This window comes from Cherax quadricarinatus, chromosome 41 (assembly GCF_038502225.1).
Source record: "Cherax quadricarinatus isolate ZL_2023a chromosome 41, ASM3850222v1, whole genome shotgun sequence".
Classification (NCBI taxonomy): Eukaryota; Metazoa; Arthropoda; class Malacostraca; order Decapoda; family Parastacidae; genus Cherax; species Cherax quadricarinatus.
Genome location: NC_091332.1, coordinates 11,140,290 through 11,166,766, shown reverse-complemented (window position 1 = coordinate 11,166,766; position 26,477 = coordinate 11,140,290). Strand labels below are relative to the sequence as shown.

The following is a 26,477-nucleotide window of genomic DNA, read 5'->3' as shown; positions in this document are numbered from 1 at the left end:
TATTAGTGAATCTAAGTTTTTTTCTTTCACCACATCGGCAGCCTTCCACCAAGGTAGGGTAGCCTAAAGAAGAAAACAGTCACCATCATTCATTCAATAGCCATGGACATCGCATTTCAAATGACCTTTTGCAATGTCCTTATTCATCCTTCAGAGGACAAGCACTCTATTTTCCACCTCCAGGTGGTAATATCAAAACTAATACTAAATGGTTATAACTATGACCATAATTTTTAAAGGGGTGGACCGGTAAGCCAGCGAGAGGCCTCAGTCAGATGACCAAAAGCTCCAACGGCGGGCAATCATCTGACTAAGACCTGCGTCAGGAAACACATGTCCTGTTTCCTGAAGAACCTTACCTAACCTAACCTAATATCAAAACTGAATTCGAATAAATATTATAAAAACCCGACCAGTTGATAAATGAGACATTTGTCCACAAGTGTCTTATTAAAAACTGAATTAATACGTTTTCTTATTTGTAATATTACAATTACTACACTAAACAAACATAATATCTGGAAGATTCAGAGAGATCCATGATAGCTCACCCTTACAGGGAAGCCTGCATCATAAAATATACTGCGTATATACCTGGAGGGTGGTCCAGGGGTCAGTGCCCCCGCGTTGACCCCCCCCCCCCCCATGTAGTCAGTAACCTGGTGCTGAGAGTCTAAGCAGGGTGGAGAAGGCATTATCAAGTTACAGCACCATAACCAATATCCTGGCTTGTTTAATAAATTCGACACTTACACAGCCTAATAATAATTCAACTCAACTGAAATTTTGGGACACGGCCAGATGCTTCCATAAAGCAGTACAATATTATTATCAGATGGGCTAATGTTTACAAAGAATTACAAAACAAGCGTAGCCAAAGCCACAGAAATGATAGGTTAGATAATGAAACCTTTCAAAACAAAGTGACACACCAGTAATGATACTTATCAATACATCTCTGTTTTATCGCACCCTCAAAGGAGCTTCCTTGATGCTGGTGAGTATGGAAACATAAACACATATGCAATTTAATGTGATCCTTTATTGACAACGTTTCGCCCACACAGTGGGCTTTTTCAAGTCACAAACAGATCTACCTGGGGTGGAAGGTACGGGAGTATTTATAGTCAGAATGTTGAGGTCAGGTGGAGAATGCTGCATCTGAGGATCCACTGGGTGGGGTTATAGAGTCTTGGGTAGCTTGGCAGGGGTATTGGACAAGTTGTGAGTAGACCTTCTGCAGTGTTCTATGTTCTTATGTGGGATAGCGATGAAGAAGTTTCTTGGCAAGTGGTTCAGCTATGTTATAGAAGCCATTGTTCTGGTTGAAATTGTTGGTTATAGAGATAAGCGATGATTCCAGGATTCTTCGGTATTGAGTGTTGTCTTCTGTGGCGATAAGTCTTGAGTTTCTGTAGTTGATTAAATGGTTGTGTGAATTGCGATGTTGTACGCAGGCATTCCTTGTATCGTCAGTCCTGCTTGCGTATTGGTGTTCTGAAATACGTGTTTGGAGGTCTCTTGATGTTTCGCCCACGTATAATTTGTTGCAGTCATTACAAGGGATTATGTATACCCCTGCAGAGGATGGAAGCTTGTCCTGTCTACTACTGGTGATGTCCTTGATGGTCGTGGTTGTGGAGGTAGATACTTGGAATGATGTATTGGAAAAGATGTTGGAAACATGTTTGGCAATGGAGTTGGTGGGGAGGACTATGTATCTCTTCTCGGCAGTGTCTTCTCTGGGTGTGTTGAAGATGTTTAATGCCCGCCGTCTGCAGTCTCTGATGAAGTGACGAGGATAGTGGAGTTTAGAAAATACTTGTTCAATTATAGTGCATTCTTCCTCAAGGAACTCATTGCTGCAGATTCTGAGTGCGAGCAGGAAGAAGCCTATAATTACACCACGTTTAGTTTTGGTGTCGTGGTGAGAGTAGAAGTGGAGAAGATCGTTTTGGTTGGTTGGTTTTCGATAGACTTTAAAACGAAGTTCATGGTCAGTTTTGCAGAGAAGAACATCAAGGAAAGGAAGAGTGTTGTCGACTTCTTCTTCAAGTGTGAACTGGATTGAGGGCTCGACCTGGTTGAGCTTGTCTTGGAGAGCTTGAACGTTGAAGCGCCTGGGAGTTATGAGGAGAATGTCGTCAACATAACGGAGCCAGGTGACAGTCGAAGGAATAATGGTGGAGAAACGCTCGGCTTCCAGATGTTCCATGTATAAGTTCGCCAGGACGGCACTGAGTGGCGAGCCCATGGGTAGACCAAAAGTCTGTTGAAAGAGGTGATTTTCGAAAGAGAAACACGTAAAACCGACACATAGTTCACCGAGGTCGATGAAATCGCTGGCTGGAATAGGAAGATCAAGTGAATCGCCAATTTTTCTGCATAGGAGATCGATGGCTTGTACTTTGGTGAATAGGGAAGTTGTAGGTACTTTGGTGAATAGGGAAGTTACGTCAAGGCTGGAAAGTTTCTTGTTCTTGATGTTGATGTTGCGAAAAAGCCCACTGTGTGGGCGAAACAATAAAGGATGCATATGTGTTTGTTTCCATTGTGTTGGTATTTTATACCATTTATTTTCATAGTGTCAAACACTGCAGTAGAAATGGATCCTTCACACAGAGAATACCTGGACCTCCTTCTAAAAGCTTACTCTCTTCGCAACAGACACAATTTTCTTCGTGACTGCATCCAAGAAATGGTCTTACCAAGATCTACTTCTCCTCAAATTGCCAACATCAAACCTCCTTTCTCCACTACAGCTCGGACCTACCTTGAAGAGTGTGCAGATGACTTAAACAATGCTACAAAGGAAGCTTTTCTCCAAGCCAGAACACTAGGCACAGCACTTCGGGGCAACATGAACAGACGCACCGCCGAAATTATTCGCAGCAGAGTTACCACAGCGAATGTTCAACAGAAGATCAGACTTACTAGAAAACTACAAACTCTCTGCGATAATAGTCATTGGAAAAGTTTAGGAAGACCTGACATTATTCAAAATCTTTCATCTCGTCCACTATCAACCACAGAAACCGAAGCCCTCAGCTTAGGCCTCAAATTCGCAACAGGAATTACGAAACCAAAACAAGACCTCAATTTCATCGCCAAAAACTACAGACACAATGACTCCGACTTCCAAAAAGGTTTTCTTCAAGGCATCATCTCAGCAGCCATCTCTACACGCAGCTCCCCAGTCATACCTCGACGTTACATCATTGCACTTAAAGGTTTAGCAGAAGACACGACCATCAGGGTCACCACCGCTGATAAAGGAGGTGGTGTTGTTATCATGAACACTGACGACTACAGGAACAAAATGCTCAATCTACTTAATGACCCAGATACCTACAAACCCCTCACAACTAACCAAGTGGACAACCTTACTAAAACTTTTCTTCAAAGGACTCGCCGCATTCTGAGGAACTCAGAACAAGGGAAGAAACTTCTGCACACCATACCCAGCAACCCCAGACCTGCCAGAATGTACGGCCTACCAAAAACTCACAAGCCTGGTATCCCTTTGAGGCCCATATCTTCGGGAATAGGCAGTGCTCCCCACCAACTCTCAGGAATTCTCGCAAAACACCTCTCCAAACTCTTGGGCACTATAAGTCCAGCACATCTCAAACACTCGGGTGATCTTTTCAATCACATTCGCAACATCAACATCAACATCAAGAACAAGAAACTTTCCAGCCTTGACGTAACTTCCCTATTCACCAAAGTACCTACAACACAAGCCATCGATCTCCTACGCAGAAAAATTGACGATTCACTTGATCTTCCTATTCCAGCCAGCGATTTCATCGACCTCGTTGAACTATGTGTCGGCTTTACGTGTTTCTCTTTCGAAAATCACCTCTTTCAACAGACTTTTGGTCTACCCATGGGCTCGCCACTCAGTGCCGTCCTGGCGAACTTATACATGGAACATCTGGAAGCCGAGCGTTTCTCCACCGTTATTCCTTCGACTGTCACCTGGCTCCGTTATGTTGACGACATTCTCCTCATAACTCCCAGGCGCTTCAACGTTCAAGCTCTCCAAGACAAGCTCAACCAGGTCGAGCCCTCAATCCAGTTCACACTTGAAGAAGAAGTCAACAACACTCTTCCTTTCCTTGATGTTCTTCTCTGCAAAACTGACCATGAACTTCGTTTTAAAGTCTATCGAAAACCAACCAACCAAAACGATCTTCTCCACTTCTACTCTCACCACGACACCAAAACTAAACGTGGTGTAATTATAGGCTTCTTCCTGCGCGCACTCAGAATCTGCAGCAATGAGTTCCTTGAGGAAGAATGCACTATAATTGAACAAGTATTTTCTAAACTCCACTATCCTCGTCACTTCATCAGAGACTGCAGACGGCGGGCATTAAACATCTTCAACACACCCAGAGAAGACACTGCCGAGAAGAGATACATAGTCCTCCCCACCAACTCCATTGCCAAACATGTTTCCAACATCTTTTCCAATACATCATTCCAAGTATCTACTTCCACAACCACGACCATCAAGGACATCATCAGTAGTAGACAGGACAAGCTTCCATCCTCTGCAGGGTTATACATAATCCCTTGTAATGACTGCAACAAATTATACATGGGCGAAACATCAAGAGACCGCCAAACACGTATTTCAGAACACCAATACGCAAGCAGGACTGACGATACAAGGAATGCCTGCGTACAACATCGCAATTCACTCAACCATTTAATCAACTACAGAAACTCAAGACTTATCGCCACAGAAGACAACACTCAATACCGAAGAATCCTGGAATCATCGCTTATCTCTATAACCAACAATTTCAACCAGAACAATGGCTTCTATAACATAGCTGAACCACTTGCCAAGAAACTTCTTCATCGCCATCCCACATAAGAACATAGAACACTGCAGAAGGTCTAATCACAGCTTGTCCAATACCCCTGCCAAGCTACCCAAGACTCTATAACCCCACCCAGTGGATCCTCAGATGCAGCATTCTCCACCTGACCTCAACATTCTGACTATAAATACTCCCGTACCTTCCACCCCAGGTAGATCTGTTTGTGACTTGCACAATACCGTGACTGGAACAATACACGACTATGGTGCTCTTCGCACCTACTCCTAGGTTGAGGGACTGATTACCTCATCTTCTGTACATAGTTCTACTGTCTTCAAGTTATGTCCTAGAATTTGTATTGATAAAGCCACTGGATGGCGAAACGTCTACAATAAAGATACCCAGATGTTGCACATGTGTCTTAATCTCATCTTGTCGGTATTGTATACCATTCGTACACAATACACAAATAACCCTCACATCGGACCGAAACGTCGTCGTGATAAATGTGACCAGAAAAAAAATAGAATGTTCAACAGAGAATTAAGAATTAGTAAAGCTCCCTCAGAATGCGCCTGATCAGTGGAGTTACAATGACTATGTGGATTTGCGAGCTGTGGACAGTAATAGCTTGGTTGATTAAGTAACTACAAGTAGGAAAAGCTTGAATTTATGTTGTGCTGCAGCAGCAGCTACTCGAAACTGATCACAGGTATGGCAAAGGTTTGGAATATGTGGACTGGTATACGAGTGATTTCGAGAGTTAGAGAAGTACGAGCGAATTCTGGAGTTTCAGAAAATGGACACATTATTCAATATGAGAGGTGCTGAGCCAAGTTCAGCTTTCTGGCTAGGCTTAATTTAATAGAATTAAAGTACACCAAAAATGAATGAAATCGGATGATAAATAATAAAAAAAAAAGGTCAGTTCATCCGTACGGGCCTCTTAAGCTACGACTTCTAAGATAAGAGTAAGTTTATTCATTTATACACAAATACAGTTACGCAGATTATCACACATAGCAACATATTTGTAGAGAACCGGGAATACACCCAAAAAAGTCAGACTAAGTGACTTATTTCCACTGGGGCACAGTGAACCTAGTTCACCTTTCTAACTAAGCTTAAAGTTACACCTTGACTTTTAATACGAGGGATACTGGGCCTAATTCAACTTTCTAGCTAGGTTTAAATAGAATTAAGGCATGACTTCGCCGAACTTAACACTCATACAAACACAACATCAATGACCATGCCTTTATCAGCACTTTTATCACTGCCCTGCATCTCTATCTTAGTGCCATTATCTCTCCACCTCCGCATGGGTCCACCACTGATAACATTATCCAATAAACCTATATGTTATCAGTGTCATCCTTGATAATGCTGTACCTGTCTCTCTAATGTTCTGCCTCACGCTCCTGTTTAGTAGGGAACTAGTTACCTCACACCTCTAGGTAGGAGGGAACTAGTTACCTCACACTCCTAGGTAGGAGGGAACTAGTTACCTCACACTCCTAAGTAGGAGGGAACTAGTTACCTCATACTCCTAGGTAGGAGGGAACTAGTTACCTCACACTCATAGGTAGGAGGGAACTAGTTACCTCACACTCATAGGTAGGAGGAAACTAGTTAATTACCTGTGGATTTATATTTTAAAATCGTGGCAAAGCGATAAACCGGATTCACTAGTACATCTGTAGACCTGTATCTTCGGTACACGTAGACCTAACTAACCAGTATACGTGTAGGCCTGTATTTCCAGTATAGTTGTAGCTATAACTCATCAGTACACCTGTAGACTTGTCTCTTCAATACACGTTAGACCTGATTCTCCAGTCCACGTGTAGGTCTAGTTCTGTACACGTGTAAGTCTAGTTCTATACACGTGTAGGTCTAGTTCTGTATGTGTAGGTCTAGTTCTGTACATGTGTAAGTCTAGTTCTGTACACGTGTAGGTCTGGTTCTGTACACGTGTCTAGTTCTGTACACGTGTAGGTCTAGTTCTATACACGTGTAGGTCAAGTTCTGTACACGTGTAGGTCTAGTTCTGTACACGTGTAAGTCTAGTTCTGTACACGTGTAAGTCTGGTTCTGTACACGTGTCTAGTTCTGTACACGTGTAGGTCTAGTTCTATACACGTGTAGGTCTAGTTCTATACACGTGTAGGTCTAGTTCTGTACACGTGTAGATCTAGTTCTGTACACGTGTAGGTCTAGTTCTGTACACGTGTAGGCCTAGTTCTATACACGTGTAGGTCTAGTTCTGTACCTGGTAAGGAAGACTTGGTTCTCCAGGTGTTCCTTACAACTGTTTCACCTGTCCACCTTGGAGTTAACAAGTACCCAGTAGTTACACTACTGTAATGGAGAATAATAATAAGAATAGTAATAATAATAATAATAATCAAATTAAGCGCTAAAACTATTGTGGACAGCATCTTAGGGAAGGATCCTAATGGAAATAAGCATCCCTGTCAGGATTTATTATTAATAGTAGTAGTAGTAGTAGTGTATGTGGTATGGGGTCATCAGTACCTGGTGAACGGGAGGCACTCAAGTTTGATCCATACATATTAGTGCGAGCGAGACATCTATGGTTCGAAGCATGGTATCTCCAAATTTCTTCTCTCTTGTCGTTGCAGGCTACACTCACCACCAGGGCTGCTTCCTGGAGATGCGGGCGTCAGGCAGCGTGTGGGTGGGGCTGCAGGTGACGCAGGAGGCGGTGCAGGCGGGCAGGAGGATGCTCTCCTCCAGTAACCTCCGGGCGGGGAGCAACACCTCCCGCAGCATCCCACAGGTCATCAAGGAGCTCCTCAGGGACAACTGTGGTACCATTATTTGTTTTATTATTATTATTAGTAGTAGTAGTAATCATCAATAGACGTTTCACTGTTAGAACCAGTACTTTGCAACAATATACCTAGATATCAAAACTTCTAACCAGGAGGTGATGAGTGGTTGATGAGGATTGATGATAATGAAATTTGCATTTCACGAGTACACCACCAACCAAGAATACTCTTAATGACATGTTATAGTCAAGTATTCTTCATAGTACGCAGCGTATATACACTGATATACAAGTACATAACTCACTTGTGTATATACCTTGTTAAGTTATAGATATAATCACGCGACTTCTTAGTTATTTATTCAGAGTAAGTCGTGTACACAATTTATATACACAAAAAATTGTGATTAGAATGGAAAAATCCCTTAATGTATACATTAATTTTAATGATATATATATATATATATATATATATATATATATATATATATATATATATATATATATATATATATATATATATATATATATATATATATATAATATATATATATGTCGTGCCGAATAGGCAGAACTGGCGATCTTGGCTTAAATAGCAACGCTCATCTTGCCATATAGGGCAAGCGAAAATTTGTGTATGGAATAATTTCGCTAAAATAATTCTGAACCTAACGAAAAAAATATATTTCACTAGGTTTGTTTAGTGTTAAATTATTGTAAACAAATCTAAAATATATTTAGTTGGGTTTGGCTAAAATAAATTGTTCTTGTTATAATAAGGTTAGGTATGTTTTCTAAGATTCTTTTGGTGCAAAATTATAAATTTTTACATCAACATTAATGAAAAAAATATATCTTTAAACGTATAAGAGAAAATTTCAGAAAGGATTTAATTTTAAATGAGTTCTTGCTAATTGACCAGTTTTACATATTCAGCACGACATATATACATACACATATATATATATATATATATATATATATATATATATATATATATATATATATATATATGAGCAAGGAATTCGCAAGTGCAGGCGAAATATACACAAACACTGATCTCTGGCCAAAGGAGATTCGAACCTACGAACCTTGGAACAAGGTACGCAGTGCTTTACCATTCTCACCACACTGGAGCAATACCTTGGCGCCCAGCTTGCGCTAGACGTTAATCCAAGGCAGCCAGCTTTCAGGGAGAAGGCTTACAGCTTTTCATCTCATCCCCTGCATGCATCAGCCTTACTAGAGATTTTAACAATGCAAGGAATTCGCAAGTGCAGGCGAAATATACACAAACACTGATCTCTGGCTGTAAGCCTTCTCTCTGAAAGCTGGCTGCCTTGGATTAACGTCTAGCGCAAGCTGGGCGCCAAGGTATTGCTCCAGTGTGGTGAGAATGGTAAAGCACTGCGTACCTTGTTCCAAGGTTCGTAGGTTCGAGTCTCCTTTGGCCAGAGATCAGTGTTTTATATATATATATATATATATATATATATATATATATATATATATATATATATATATATATATATATATATATAAGACTATCTGAATGATTTTAGCTACCCTAAATTTCCTCATATGGACTTGAAATGATTGTAGGACTGGTGATGGTGGAGGTGTGCGCTGCTGTGGTCTACTGGGACGACGGTGGCACTGTGGCACTATACATTGACCCGGCTATGGCCCTGGCTTCAGCGGCACTCCTCATGTGGTTCAGTTACCCATACTGTAAGACGTTTTCTTTCATGTTTTGTTTGTATACGAGGTAAACTAAGCTAATCAGTATAATAATGGTATACTATACCGAAGTAAACAAAAAACATGTGCAACAGTTAGGTATCTTTGTTCCGAAACGTTTCGCCTATACGGCAGGCTTCATCAGTCTAATACAGAGGTGACTAATATGGTGACTGCTGAAGCAGTGAAAAGGTAAACATGATGTGATCAGTCCATCAACCTTGAAAAAGTAGGATGAGGTAGTCACTGTATATATACCGAGAGATACACGCCTCGCCATGTATATGTCGTGCCGAATAGGTAAAACGGGTCAATTAACAAGAACTCGTTTATAATTAAGTCCTTTCTATAAAAAATTCTTAACGTTTAAAGATTTTTTTTTCATTTGTTAATGTAAAAATTAATAGTTTTGTACCAAAAGTACCTTAGAAAACTTACCTAACCTTATTATAACAAGCGCAATTTAATTTAGTCTAATCCAACTAAATATATTTTAGATAAGCTTACAATAATTTAATAAATAAACACAATTAAATATATTTTTTTCGTTAGGTTCAGAATGATTTTTGCGAAATTATTGCTATTTAAGCCAAAATCGCAAGTTTTACCTATTCGGAACAACATATACAAATCTCCACGACATATACACATGGGTGTGGGTGGGTGTGAGTTGGACCTGACTAGCTTGTGCAACTAGGTCAGATGCCGTGCTCCAGGCGGACATCAACCAAATCTTTCAGTGGGCTGCAGAAAACAATATGAAGTTCAACGATGAGAAATTTCAATTACTCAGATATGGTAAACATGAGGAAATTAAATCTTCATCAGAGTACAAAACAAATTCTGGCCACAAAATAGAGCGAAACACCAACGTCAAAGACCTGGGAGTGATTATGTCGGAGGATCTCACCTTCAAGGACCATAACATTGTATCAATCGCATCTGCTAGAAAAATGACAGGATGGATAATGAGAACCTTCAAAACTAGGGAGGCCAAGCCCATGATGACACTCTTCAGGTCACTTGTTCTATCTAGGCTGGAATATTGCTGCACTCTAACAGCACCTTTCAAGGCAGGTGAAATTGCCGATGCCGACCTAGAAAATGTACAGAGAACTTTCACGGCGCGCATAACGGAGATAAAACACCTCAATTACTGGGAGCGCTTGAGGTTTCTAAACCTGTATTCCCTGGAACGCAGGAGGGAGAGATACATGATTATATACACCTGGAAAATCCTAGAGGGACTAGTACCGAACTTGCACACGAAAATCACTCACTACGAAAGCAAAAGACTTGGCAGACGATGCACCATCCCCCCAATGAAAAGCAGGGGTGTCACTAGCACGTTAAGAGACCATACAATAAGTGTCAGGGGCCCGAGACTGTTCAACTGCCTCCCAGCACACATAAGGGGGATTACCAACAGACCCCTGGCAGTCTTCAAGCTGGCACTGGACAAGCACCTAAAGTCAGTTCCTGATCAGCCGGGCTGTGGCTCGTACGTTGGTTTGCGTGCAGCCAGCAGCAACAGCCTGGTTGATCAGGCGCTGATCCACCAGGAGGCCTGGTCACAGACCGGGCCGCGGGGGCGTTGACCCCCGAAACTCTCTCCAGGTAAACTCCAGGAATGTGACCTGACCCGACTAGGTTAAAGCATTGGCTTAAGCTGGTGGGAGAATTGGACCTGCCTCGCATGGGCCAATAGGCCTGCTGCAGTGTTCATTTTTTCTTTTGTTCTTATGAAATACGCACGCACACACAAACACCTCAGTATATATACGCTGATGTACACACTTCAGTGTATTTACTGTACACTAGCACCGAAATACACAACTTTCAGTGTATAAACACAGACACACCTCTCGGTGTATCTTTACACCCCTGCCCTTTTACGGGCATCGCGGCACCCTCGTTGCAGATTACAGAGTTGCCATAATGAAGTGTAACCATATGATGTATGCAGGTCGGGAGTGTTGCCACATCCTGCTACAGACCATCCCGGGACACATCGACGTGGAGGCCTTCCAAGCCAGGCTCCTCCAACAGTTCCCAGCCATCGTTAACATTCACCACCTCCACATCTGGACCTTCACACCCACCAAGGTATGCCTTGAGGACCTCCCTTTCCTCCTCTACGTTTCACTTAGCAAAGTATACCTCGAGAAGCTTACCTCCTCTACGTTTCACTCAAAGTATCCCTCAAGGAGCTTGCTGACCACCTCTACATTTCGCTCCTTTCTTACACAGATTTTTATTGCAAATATAAAAAAAGACATACACTGGGACAACGCTTTGCCCTGTTAAGGTGTCTATCAAATTTTAAGACAGCGAAACGTTCTTTCCCTGCTTTCTGCGCACGCAGTATCTTCTGATCAGTATTATATATGCATGATAAATGGGAGTTCATGAGATTTGATCCGAAGTAAGAGACGGTATCTCCGACGCCCGGGATCAAGATTCCCTCTCAGGGATCAAACTCTCTCCTCCCCCCTGAAAAGTTTTACACGGATAATAATAATTACAGTAATTCAATTACAATAATAAAAACAATAATAATAATCATAATAATATTAAATCATTGTTGTTACACTTGTGCATTTCGCATAACTAAAACTGACATGTGAAACTTAAAGGGAACGTTTAATTTGGGAGACGTCTCGGCCTCCGGCAAACCGGCGAGCAAAACATCTACATTAAATAAGACCTAAACATTTCACATGTGTCTTTGCACTTGTGTACTGTCTCGGGTGATGTAGGGTATTTTGTGAGAGGCCTCGTCCAACCTACGCGCACTGCTGCAGGGCCCAAGAGCTGGAACCCTAGGCGGAGGGCCCAGGAGCTGAAACTCGACCCAAGTACTAGCCTAAACATTTGTTGATGGTGTTGCAGGTGGTGGCGACAGCACATGTGGTCTTCAAGAACCCTTGCGTCTATCTCTCCAATAAGGACACCCTGAGGCAGTTCTTTGTGGACGAGGGCGTCACTAAGGTGAGGTCACACACCCGACATAGCTGTCACTAAGGTTAGATAACACACCTGACCTCGATGTCACAAAGGTTAGATTACATACCTAGCATTGATGTTACAAAGGTGTGATCACACACCTGGCATCGATGTCACAGAGGTTAGATCACACACTTGGCATCGATATCATAAAGGTTAGATCACACACCTAGCTTGGATATCACAAAGGTGTTTCACAAACCTGGCGTGGACAAAGGCATCACAAAGATTCTTACCGAATTTGTCTTTACAGTCATCCAGTGTACATGGGTGACTCTTGAGTATTCACATCTTGCTCATGCTTGGCTGAATGTTCTTCCTTGAGGCCTCTTCTTACCTCCCTCCTACTTTTCCATTCCTTATATTCGTATGTGTTCTTTACCGCTGAGGTCAAGTATTTTGTGATCTTGTTACTTTCTCCACCTTCCTTCCGTATCTCCGACCGTCTCCACCACTCTGGTAGGGTGATCCACAAAAATGAAGTCTTCACCATCACTCATTCAATAGATGTTTTGCCAGAAGTACGTGGACATCACCATGCATCTTGTTAATCAGCCAGCTGGCCCAGTGGCCTGGAGTTTTGCGACTCACTTGCCATGGGTTCTAACCCCACCCGTACCCTGATTGTTTTGTCTCTGTTCGGAGTTATGTTTCCTCAATAAAGATAACACAATGTTGCACAAGTGTCTCAATTCTTCAATTTCATTTTATTTTCTTACATTTTCACAGCTTTCAACCATCTTTGATATACATAATTCTGAACTTGTCTTCTCACTTTATATCGTCTGTCTGGCCACATCTGAATTTATTATCTTTTAGTTTTGTTTAATTCACTTTATTTACTACAACGTTTAGCTCCACTATTAAGGTATTAATTAAATTACTTAGTATTTTTATACGTTCTGACTTTACAACATATTTAATATTCTGCACCAGTCCTTAATTTCCGCTAAACCTATAAGTTCTCAAATTGTTATAATTATATTCACGTGGAAGCGCTAAGCCCGCAGGAGTCTCACAGTGCATGGGAAACTGGAGGTCATCTGGTCTTACTGGAGGAAGAAAGAGTAAATTTAGTTCCAAGGGGAAAGAAGCCATCAGCGGCACCAAGGGCGCTCTTTCCCCCACCTCAAGACCAGACCAGAGTACTGTAGTGTTACATGTGATGTTGACTGTAGTGTTGTGTTACAGGTCACGCTACAGCCGGAGTACATGACGAGGGAGCCAGGTGGCACTCCTGACGACGCTGTGTGTCTTCTCAGGTGCCAACAAGAAAAATGCCATGAGAGGGAGTGCTGTTACTCCTGCACCCACCACCCTCTCCTCACCTCCCTCACCACCCAAGGTAACCCACCACCCACGGAAACCCACCACCCTCTCCTCACCACCCACGGTAACCCACCACCCTCTCCCCACTACCCATGGCAACCCACCACCCTCTCTCACCACCCACGGTAACCCACCACCCTCTCCTCACCTCCCTCACCACCCAAGGTAACCCACCACTCTCTCTCACCACCCACGGTAACCCACCACCCTCTCCTCACCTCCCTCACCACCCACGGTAAACCACCACCCTCTCTCACCACCCACGGTAACCCACCACCCTCTCCTCACCTCCCTCACCACCCACGGTAACCCACCACCCTCTCTCACCACCCACGGTAACCCACCACCCTCTCCTCACCTCCCTCACCACCCACGGTAACCCACCACCCTCTCCTCACCTCCCTCACCACCCACGGTAACCCACCACCCTCTCTCACCACCCACGGTAACCCACCACCCTCTCCTCACCTCCCTCACCACCCACGGTAAACCACCACCCTCTCTCACCACCCACGGTAACCCACCACCCTCTCCTCACCTCCCTCACCACCCACGGTAACCCACCACCCTCTCTCACCACCCACGGTAACCCACCACCCTCTCCTCACCTCCCTCACCACCCACGGTAACCCACCACCCTCTCTCACCACCCACGGTAACCCACCACCCTCTCCTCACCTCCCTCACCACCCACGGTAACCCACCACCCTCTCACCACCCACGGTAACCCACCACCCTCTCCTCACCTCCCTCACCACCCACGGTAACCCACCACCCTCTCTCACCACCCACGGTAACCCACCACCCTCTCCTCACCTCCCTCACCACCCACGGTAACCCACCACCCTCTCTCACCACCCACGGTAACCCACCACCCTCTCCTCACCTCCCTCACCACCCACGGTAACCCACCACCCTCTCTCACCACCCACGGTAACCCACCACCCTCTCCTCACCTCCCTCACCACCCACGGTAACCCACCACCCTCTCCTCACCTCCCTCACCACCCACGGTAACCCACCACCCTCTCTCACCACCCACGGTAACCCACCACCCTCTCTCACCACCCACGGTAACCCACCACCCTCTCCTCACCTCCCTCACCACCCACGGTAACCCACCACCCTCTCTCACCACCCACGGAAGCCCACCTCCCTCTCCCCACTACTCATGGCAACCCACCATCCTCTCCTCAGCACCAACGGTAGCCCACCATCCTCCCCTCACCACCCACGGTAGCCCACCACCCTCTCCTCACCACCCACGGTAACCCACCACCCACTCCTCACCACCCACTGTAACCCACCACCATCTCCTCACCACCCACGGAAGCCCACCACCCTCTCCTCCCCATCCACGGAATCCAACCACCCTCTCCTCACCACCCACGGTAACCCACCGCCCTCTCCTCACCACCCAGAGTAACCCACCGCCCTCTCTTCACTACCCACGGTAACCCACCACCCTCTCCTCACTACCCCGGTAACCCACCACCTCTCCTCACCACCCACGGTAACCCACCACTCTCTCCTCACCACCCACGGTAACCCACCATCCTCTCCTCACCACCCACGGTAACCCACCACCCACAGTAACCCACCACCCTCTCCTCACCACCCACGGTAACCCACCACCCTCTCCTCACCACCCACGGTAACCCACCAACCACAGTAACCCACCACCCTCTCCTCACCACCTACGGTAACCCACCACCCACAGTAACCCACCACCCACAGTAACCCACCACCTTGTCCTCACCACCCACGGTAACCCACCACCCACAGTAAACAACCACCCAGGGTAACCCACCACCCACAGTAACCCACCACCCTCTCCTCACCACCCACATTAACCCACCACCCTCTCCTCACCACCCACGGTAACCCACAACCCACAGTAACCCACCACCCTCTCCTCACCACCCACAGTAACTCACCACCCTCTCCTCACCAACCACGGTAACCCACCAACCACGGTAACCCACCACCCACGGTAGCCCACTACCCTCTCACCACCCACGGTAACCCACCACTCTCTCCTCACCACCCACGGTAACTCATCACCCACAGTAACTCACCACCCTCTCACCACTCACGGTAACCCACCACCCAGAGTAACCCACCACCCTCTCCTCCCCACCCAAGGTAACCCACCACCCACAATAACCCACCACCCTCTCCTCACCACCCACGGCAACCCACCACCCACAGTAACCCACCACCCTCTCCTCACCACCTACGGTAACCCACCACCCACAGTAACCCACCACCTTCTCACCACCCACGGCAACCCACCACCCTCTCCTCACCACCCACGGTAACCCACCACCCACAGTAACCCACCATCCTCTCCTCACCACCCACAGCAACCCACCACCCACAGTAACCCACCACCCTCTCCTCATCACCTACGCGGTAACCCACCACCCACACTAACCCACCACCCTCTCTTCACCACCCACGGTAACCCACCACCCTCTCCTCACCAACCACGGTAACCCACCACCCACAGTAACCCACTACCCTCTCCTCACCGCTAACATTAACCCACCACCCTCTCCTCACTACCCACAGTAATCCATCACCCTCTCCTCACCAACCACGGTAACCCGCCACCCACAGTAACCCACCACCCTCTCCTCACCACCCACAGTAACCCACCACCTTCTCACCAACCACGGTAACCACCACCCACAATAACCCACCATCCTCTCCTCACCACTCACGGTAACCCACCACCCACAGTAACCCACCACCCTCTCCTCACCACCCACGGTAACCCACCACTCACAGTAGCCCACCACCCTCTCCTCACCACCCACAGTAACCCACCACCCTCTCCTCACCACCCACGGTAACCCACCACCCACAGTAACCCACCATCCTCTCCTCACCACTCACGGTAACTCACCACCCACAGTAATCCACCACCATCTCACCACCCACGGTAACCCACCACCCACAGTAACCCACCACCCTCTCCTCACCACCCACACTAACCCACCACCCTCTCTTCACCACCCACGGTAACCCCCCCCTCACCAACCACGGTAACCACCACCCACAGTAACCCACCACCCTCTCCTCACCACTAACATTAACCCACCACCGTCTCCTCACCACCCACAGTAACCCACCACCCTCTCCTCACCAACCACGGTAACCCGCCACCCACAGTAACCCACCACCCTCTCCTCACCACCCACAGTATCCAACCACCCACAGTAACCCACCACCTTCTCACCAACCACGGTAACCCACCACCCACAGTAACCCACCACCTCCTCACCACCCACGGTAGCCCACCACTCTCTCCTCCCCATCCACGGTAGCCCACCACCCTCTCCTCACCACCCACGGTAACGCACCACCCACAGTAACCCACCACCCTCTCCTCACCACCCACGGTAACCCACCACCCACAGTAACCCACCACCCTCTCCTCACCACCCACAGTAACCCACCACCCACGGTAACTCACCACCCACAGCAACCCACCATCCTCTCCTCACCACCCACAGTAACCCACCACCCTCTCCTCATCACCTACGGTAACCCACCACCCTCTCTTCACCACCCACCTTAACCCACCACCCTCTCCTCACCAACTACGGTAACCAACCACCCACAGTAACCCACCACCCTCTCCTCACCACTAACATTAACCCACCACCGTCTCCTCACCACCCACAGTAACCCACCACCCTCTCCTCACCAACCACGGTAGCCCGCCACCCATAGTAACCCACCACCCACAGTAACCCACCACCTTCTCACCAACCACGGTAACCCACCACCCACAGTAACCCACCACCCTCTCCTCACCACCCACGGTAACCCACCACCCACAGTAACCCACCACCTCCTCACCACCCACGGTAGCCCACCACTCTCTCCTCCCCATCCACGGTAGCCCACCACCCTCTCCCCACCACCCACGGTAACCCACCACCCACGATAACCCACCACCCACAGTAACCCACGACCCTCTCCTCATCAACCACGGTATACCACCACCTCACCACCCACGATAACCCACCACCCTCTCCTCACCACCCACGATAACCCACCACCCACAGTAACCCACCACCCTCTCCTCACCAACCACGGTAACCCACCACCCACAGTAACCCACCACCCTGGCCTGGTCATGGACCGGGCCGCGGGGGCGTTGATCCCCGGAATAACCTCCAGGTAACCCTCTCCTCACCAACCACGGTAACCCAACACCCTCTCCTCACCACCCACAGTAACCCACCACCCTCTCCTCACCAACCACAGTAACCCACCACCCTCTACTCACCAACCACGGTAACCCAATTCCTCTCCTCACCACCCTCGGTAACCCACCACCCTCTCCTCACCAACCACAGTAACGCACCACCCTCTCATCACCAACCACGGTAACCCACCACCCACAGGAACCCACCACCCTATCCTCACCACCCACATTAACCCACCACCCTCTCCTCACCAACCACGGTAACCCACCACCCACAGTAACCCACCACCCTCTCCTCACCAACCACTGTAACCCACCACCCTCTCCTCACCACCCACGATAACCCACCACCCACAGTAACCCACAACCCTCTCCTCACCACCCACGATAATTCACCACCCACAGTAACCCACGACCCTGTCCTCACCAACCACAGTAACCCACCACCCTCTCCTCACCACCCACGATAACCCACCACCCTCTCCTCACCAACCATGGTAACCCACCACCCTCTCCTCACCACCCACGATAACCCACCACCCACAGTAACCCACCACCCTCTCCTCACCACCCACTATAATTCACCACCCACAGTAACCCACGATCCTCTCCTCACCAACCACAGTAACCCACCACCCTCTCCTCACCACCCACAATAACCCACCACCCTCTCCTCACCACCCACAATAACCCACCACCCTCTCCTCACCACCCACGATAACCCACCACCCTCTCCTCACCACCCACGATAACCCACCACCCTCTCCTCACCACCCACGGTAACCCACCACCCTCTCCTCACCACCCACAATAACCCACCACCCTCTCCTCACCACCCACAATAACCCACCACCCTCTCCTCACCACCCACGATAACCCACCACCCTCTCCTCACCACCCACAATAACCCACCACCCTCTCCTCACCACCCACAATAACCCACCACCCTCTCCTCACCACCCACGATAACCCACCACCCTCTCCTCACCACCCACAGTAACCCACCACCCTCTCCTCACCAACCACAGTAACCCACCACCCTCTCCTCACCACCCACAATAACCCACCACCCTCTCCTCACCACCCACGATAACCCACCACCCTCTCCTCACCACCCACAATAACCCACCACCCTCTCCTCACCACCCACAATAACCCACCACCCTCTCCTCACCACCCACAATAACCCACCACCCTCTCCTCACCACCCACAATAACCCACCACCCTCTCCTCACCACCCACGATAACCCACCACCCTCTCCTCACCACCCACGGTAACCTACACCTGCTACTGTCCTGTCACTGATTATTTCCTGTTGTTGTGAAGTTACTGTCTCTCTCAGAAATCTTTACCGACTTTGTCACTATCTCTGAAACTTACGATGTTTTATTTGCTTTCAGGTGATGTTTCTCGCCAATCTAGTACATATACCTTTAAATCAAGTGAAGGTGTGTGTGGATCAGGGGAAAGTGAGGTGAATGTTGTAAATGAGTCAAAGTGCAGTGCCAAGGAAACAGGTGTATGTGAATCAGGGAAAGGTATTTGGGAGTCAGATCATTCAAGTGAACCGGAATGTCGGACATTTATGTTCCCCTGCTTGCCTGACCACCCAGGAGACCTCGACGAAGGTAGAACGCCACTAACTAGTGATCAACACACCGCAGGCTACCTAACCAATCTGAAGCCAACTGAACAGTCAGAGGAGCACCTAAACAATGATTGTCCCACTGAACAGTCAGAGGAGCACCTAAACAATGACTGTCCCACTGAACAGTCAGAGGAGCACCTAAACAATGACTGTCTCACTAAACAACTTAAGAGTAGCACCTAACCAAGTTATGTCGCAGTGAGCACATGTAATAATACCTAGTGTAGGAAAGACCTACTCAACATACTCCACGATAGCTAAGTATGGACACCGAGATTATAAGTTCACTCAACTGTGCCAGGCTTTAAAACTCAAGTTCCTAGTTAAAGTTTGGTGTGGAAACCTCACACTAGTAGAAGTTTTGTGTGTGTGTAGAGGGGGAAATCACACTAGTAGAAGTTTTGTGTGTGTGGACGGGGTATCACACTAGTAGAAGTTTGGTGTGTGTGGACGGGGTATCACACTAGTAGAAGTTTGGTGTGTGTGGACGGGGTATCACACTAGTAGAAGTTTTGTGTGTGTGTGGACGGGGTATCACACTAGTAGAAGTTTTGTGTGTGTGTGGACGGGGTATCACACTAGTAGAAGTTTTGTGTGTATGTGGACGGGGTATCACACTAGTAGAAGTTTGGTGTGTGTGGACGGGGTATCACACTAGTAGAAGTTTGGTGTGTGTGGACGGGGTATCACACTAGTAGAAGTTTGGTGTGTGTGGACGGGGTATCACACTAGTAGAAGTTTTGTGTGTGTGTGGACGGGGTATCACACTAGTAGAAGTTTTGTGTGTGTGTGGACGGGGTATCACACTAGTAGAAGTTTTGTGTGTGTGTGGACGGGGTATCACACTAGTAGAAGTTTGGTGTGTGTGGACGGGGTATCACACTAGTAGAAGTTTTGTGTGTGTGTGGACGGGGTATCACACTAGTAGAAGTTTTGTGTGTGTGTGGACGGGGTATCACACTAGTAGAAGTTTGGTGTGTGTGGACGGGGTATCACACTAGTAGAAGTTTGGTGTGTGTGGACGGGGTATCACACTAGTAGAAGTTTTGTGTGTGTGTGGACGGGGTATCACACTAGTAGAAGTTTTGTGTGTGTGTGGACGGGGTATCACACTAGTAGAAGTTTTGTGTGTGTGTGGACGGGGTATCACACTAGTAGAAGTTTTGTGTGTGTGTGGACGGGGTATCACACTAGTAGAAGTTTTGTGTGTGTGTGGACGGGGTATCACACTAGTAGAAGTTTTGTGTGTGTGTGGACGGGGTATCACACTAGTAGAAGTTTTGTGTGTGTGTGGACGGGGTATCACACTAGTAGAAGTTTTGTGTGTGTGTGGACGGGGTATCACACTAGTAGAAGTTTTGTGTGTGTGTGGACGGGGTATCACACTAGTAGAAGTTTTGTGTGTGTGTGGACGGGGTATCACACTAGTAGAAGTTTGGTGTGTGTGGACGGGGTATCACACTAGTAGAAGTTTTGTGTGTGTGTGGACGGGGTATCACACTAGTAGAAGTTTTGTGTGTGTGTGGACGGGGTATCACACTAGTAGAAGTTTGGTGTGTGTGGACGGGGTATCACACTAGTAGAAGTTTTGTGTGTGTGTGGACGGGGTATCACACTAGTAGAAGTTTTGTGTGTGTGTGGACGGGGTATCACACTAGTAGAAGTTTGGTGTGTGTGGACGGGGTATCACACTAGTAGAAGTTTGGTGTGTGTGGACGGGGTATCACACTAGTAGAAGTTTTGTGTGTGTGTGGACGGGGTATCACACTAGTAGAAGTTTGGTGTGTGTGGACGGGGTATCACACTAGTAGAAGTTTGGTGTGTGTGGACGGGGTATCACACTAGTAGAAGTTTGGTGTGTGTGGACGGGGTATCACACTAGTAGAAGTTTGGTGTGTGTGGACGGGGTATCACACTAGTAGAAGTTTGGTGTGTGTGGACGGGGTATCACACTAGTAGAAGTTTGGTGTGTGTGGACGGGGTATCACACTAGTAGAAGTTTGGTGTGTGTGGACGGGGTATCACACTAGTAGAAGTTTGGTGTGTGTGGACGGGGTATCACACTAGTAGAAGTTTGGTGTGTGTGGACGGGGTATCACACTAGTAGAAGTTTGGTGTGTGTGGACGGGGTATCACACTAGTAGAAGTTTGGTGTGTGTGGACGGGGTATCACACTAGTAGAAGTTTGGTGTGTGTGTGGACGGGGTATCACACTAGTAGAAGTTTTGTGTGTGTGTGGACGGGGTATCACACTAGTAGAAGTTTTGTGTGTGTGTGGACGGGGTATCACACTAGTAGAAGTTTGGTGTGTGTGGACGGGGTATCACACTAGTAGAAGTTTTGTGTGTGTGTGGACGGGGTATCACACTAGTAGAAGTTTGGTGTGTGTGGACGGGGTATCACACTAGTAGAAGTTTTGTGTGTGTGTGGACGGGGTATCACACTAGTAGAAGTTTGGTGTGTGTGGACGGGGTATCACACTAGTAGAAGTTTTGTGTGTGTGTGGACGGGGTATCACACTAGTAGAAGTTTGGTGTGTGTGGACGGGGTATCACACTAGTAGAAGTTTTGTGTGTGTGTGGACGGGGTATCACACTAGTAGAAGTTTTGTGTGTGTGTGGACGGGGTATCACACTAGTAGAAGTTTTGTGTGTGTGTGGACGGGGTATCACACTAGTAGAAGTTTTGTGTGTGTGTGGACGGGGTATCACACTAGTAGAAGTTTGGTGTGTGTGGACGGGGTATCACACTAGTAGAAGTTTTGTGTGTGTGTGGACGGGGTATCACACTAGTAGAAGTTTGGTGTGTGTGGACGGGGTATCACACTAGTAGAAGTTTGGTGTGTGTGGACGGGGTATCACACTAGTAGAAGTTTGTGTGTGTGTGGACGGGGTATCACACTAGTAGAAGTTTGGTGTGTGTGTGGACGGGGTATCACACTAGTAGAAGTTTGTGTGTGTGTGGACGGGGTATCACACTAGTAGAAGTTTGTGTGTGTGTGGACGGGGTATCACACTAGTAGAAGTTGGTGTGTGTGTGGACGGGGTATCACACTAGTAGAAGTTTTGTGTGTGTGTGGACGGGGTATCACACTAGTAGAAGTTTGGTGTGTGTGTGGACGGGGTATCACACTAGTAGAAGTTTGTGTGTGTGTGGACGGGGTATCACACTAGTAGAAGTTTGGTGTGTGTGGACGGGGTATCACACTAGTAGAAGTTTTGTGTGTGTGTGGACGGGGTATCACACTAGTAGAAGTTTGGTGTGTGTGTGGACGGGGTATCACACTAGTAGAAGTTTGGTGTGTGTGGACGGGGTATCACACTAGTAGAAGTTTTGTGTGTGTGGACGGGGTATCACACTAGTAGAAGTTTTGTGTGTGTGTGGACGGGGTATCACACTAGTAGAAGTTTGGTGTGTGTGTGGACGGGGTATCACACTAGTAGAAGTTTGGTGTGTGTGTGGACGGGGTATCACACTAGTAGAAGTTTGGTGTGTGTGTGGACGGGGTATCACACTAGTAGAAGTTTGTGTGTGTGTGGACGGGGTATCACACTAGTAGAAGTTTGGTGTGTGTGTGGACGGGGTATCACACTAGTAGAAGTTTGGTGTGTGTGTGGACGGGGTATCACACTAGTAGAAGTTTGGTGTGTGTGTGGACGGGGTATCACACTAGTAGAAGTTTGGTGTGTGTGTGGACGGGGTATCACACTAGTAGAAGTTTGGTGTGTGTGGACGGGGTATCACACTAGTAGAAGTTTTGTGTGTGTGGACGGGGTATCACACTAGTAGAAGTTTGGTGTGTGTGGACGGGGTATCACACTAGTAGAAGTTTGGTGTGTGTGGACGGGGTATCACACTAGTAGAAGTTTGGTGTGTGTGGACGGGGTATCACACTAGTAGAAGTTTGGTGTGTGTGGACGGGGTATCACACTAGTAGAAGTTTGGTGTGTGTGTGGACGGGGTATCACACTAGTAGAAGTTTGGTGTGTGTGTGGACGGGGTATCACACTAGTAGAAGTTTGGTGTGTGTGGACGGGGTATCACACTAGTAGAAGTTTGGTGTGTGTGTGGACGGGGTATCACACTAGTAGAAGTTTGTGTGTGTGTGGACGGGGTATCACACTAGTAGAAGTTTGTGTGTGTGTGGACGGGGTATCACACTAGTAGAAGTTTGGTGTGTGTGTGGACGGGGTATCACACTAGTAGAAGTTTGGTGTGTGTGTGGACGGGGTATCACACTAGTAGAAGTTTGGTGTGTGTGTGGACGGGGTATCACACTAGTAGAAGTTTGGTGTGTGTGGACGGGGTATCACACTAGTAGAAGTTTGGTGTGTGTGTGGACGGGGTATCACACTAGTAGAAGTTTGGTGTGTGTGGACGGGGTATCACACTAGTAGAAGTTTGGTGTGTGTGGACGGGGTATCACACTAGTAGAAGTTTGGTGTGTGTGTGGACGGGGTATCACACTAGTAGAAGTTTGGTGTGTGTGTGGACGGGGTATCACACTAGTAGAAGTTTGGTGTGTGTGTGGACGGGGTATCACACTAGTAGAAGTTTGGTGTGTGTGGACGGGGTATCACACTAGTAGAAGTTTGGACGGGGTATCACACTAGTAGAAGTGTGTGTGGACGGGGTATCACACTAGTAGAAGTTTGGTGTGTGTGTGGACGGGGTATCACACTAGTAGAAGTTTGGTGTGTGTGTGGACGGGGTATCACAATAGTAGAAGATATGTTTGTGTGGTCGGGGTATCACACTAGTAGAAGTTTGGTGTGTGTGGACGGGGTATCACACTAGTAGAAGTTTGGTGTGTGTGGACGGGGTATCACACTAGTAGAAGTTTGGTGTGTGTGGACGGGGTATCACACTAGTAGAAGTTTGGTGTGTGTGTGGACGGGGTATCACACTAGTAGAAGTTTGTGTGTGTGTGGACGGGGTATCACACTAGTAGAAGTTTGGTGTGTGTGGACGGGGTATCACACTAGTAGAAGTTTGGTGTGTGTGGACGGGGTATCACACTAGTAGAAGTTTGGTGTGTGTGTGGACGGGGTATCACACTAGTAGAAGTTTGGTGTGTGTGGACGGGGTATCACACTAGTAGAAGTTTGGTGTGTGTGTGGACGGGGTATCACACTAGTAGAAGTTTGGTGTGTGTGGACGGGGTATCACACTAGTAGAAGTTTGGTGTGTGTGGACGGGGTATCACACTAGTAGAAGTTTTGTGTGTGTGGACGGGGTATCACACTAGTAGAAGTTTGGTGTGTGTGGACGGGGTATCACACTAGTAGAAGTTTTGTGTGTGTGTGGACGGGGTATCACACTAGTAGAAGTTTTGTGTGTGTGTGGACGGGGTATCACACTAGTAGAAGTTTTGTGTGTGTGTGGACGGGGTATCACACTAGTAGAAGTTTTGTGTGTGTGTGGACGGGGTATCACACTAGTAGAAGTTTTGTGTGTGTGTGGACGGGGTATCACACTAGTAGAAGTTTTGTGTGTGTGTGGACGGGGTATCACACTAGTAGAAGTTTTGTGTGTGTGTGGACGGGGTATCACACTAGTAGAAGTTTTGTGTGTGTGTGGACGGGGTATCACACTAGTAGAAGTTTGTGTGTGTGTGGACGGGGTATCACACTAGTAGAAGTTTTGTGTGTGTGTGGACGGGGTATCACACTAGTAGAAGTTTTGTGTGTGTGTGGACGGGGTATCACACTAGTAGAAGTTTTGTGTGTGTGTGGACGGGGTATCACACTAGTAGAAGTTTGGTGTGTGTGTGGACGGGGTATCACACTAGTAGAAGTTTTGTGTGTGTGTGGACGGGGTATCACACTAGTAGAAGTTTTGTGTGTGTGTGGACGGGGTATCACACTAGTAGAAGTTTTGTGTGTGTGGACGGGGTATCACACTAGTAGAAGTTTTGTGTGTGTGTGGACGGGGTATCACACTAGTAGAAGTTTTGTGTGTGTGTGGACGGGGTATCACACTAGTAGAAGTTTTGTGTGTGTGTGGACGGGGTATCACACTAGTAGAAGTTTTGTGTGTGTGTGGACGGGGTATCACACTAGTAGAAGTTTTGTGTGTGTGTGGACGGGGTATCACACTAGTAGAAGTTTGTGTGTGTGTGGACGGGGTATCACACTAGTAGAAGTTTTGTGTGTGTGTGGACGGGGTATCACACTAGTAGAAGTTTTGTGTGTGTGTGGACGGGGTATCACACTAGTAGAAGTTTTGTGTGTGTGTGGACGGGGTATCACACTAGTAGAAGTTTGGTGTGTGTGTGGACGGGGTATCACACTAGTAGAAGTTTTGTGTGTGTGTGGACGGGGTATCACACTAGTAGAAGTTTTGTGTGTGTGTGGACGGGGTATCACACTAGTAGAAGTTTTGTGTGTGTGTGGACGGGGTATCACACTAGTAGAAGTTTGGTGTGTGTGTGGACGGGGTATCACACTAGTAGAAGTTTTGTGTGTGTGTGGACGGGGTATCACACTAGTAGAAGTTTTGTGTGTGTGTGGACGGGGTATCACACTAGTAGAAGTTTGGTGTGTGTGTGGACGGGGTATCACACTAGTAGAAGTTTTGTGTGTGTGTGGACGGGGTATCACACTAGTAGAAGTTTTGTGTGTGTGTGGACGGGGTATCACACTAGTAGAAGTTTTGTGTGTGTGGACGGGGTATCACACTAGTAGAAGTTTTGTGTGTGTGTGGACGGGGTATCACACTAGTAGAAGTTTTGTGTGTGTGGACGGGGTATCACACTAGTAGAAGTTTTGTGTGTGTGGACGGGGTATCACACTAGTAGAAGTTTTGTGTGTGTGTGGACGGGGTATCACACTAGTAGAAGTTTTGTGTGTGTGTGGACGGGGTATCACACTAGTAGAAGTTTTGTGTGTGTGGACGG

General features: G+C 47.3%; 2 protein-coding genes across 6 annotated transcripts in view; one reads left to right on the top strand and one right to left on the bottom strand.

Annotated features, from left to right (window-relative positions):
- Nucleotides 1-19,823, top strand: part of ZnT77C (Zinc transporter 77C) — a 36,284-nt gene extending 16,461 nt beyond the window's left edge. For all 5 annotated transcript variants that reach the window (XM_053786701.2, XM_053786697.2, XM_053786698.2 and 2 more), the window contains 6 exons: nt 7,481-7,669; nt 9,235-9,363; nt 11,339-11,478; nt 12,265-12,363; nt 13,570-13,723; nt 19,332-19,823. In XM_053786701.2, coding sequence (XP_053642676.1) covers nt 7,481-7,669; nt 9,235-9,363; nt 11,339-11,478; nt 12,265-12,363; nt 13,570-13,723; nt 19,332-19,762 — 1,142 coding nt within the window. In that variant the 3' untranslated portion in view covers nt 19,763-19,823. The remainder of the gene's footprint in view (nt 1-7,480; nt 7,670-9,234; nt 9,364-11,338; nt 11,479-12,264; nt 12,364-13,569; nt 13,724-19,331) is intronic.
- IFT46 (intraflagellar transport 46) overlaps nt 1-26,477 on the bottom strand; it is a 290,653-nt gene that overhangs the window by 126,632 nt on the left and 137,544 nt on the right. The window lies entirely within an intron of this gene.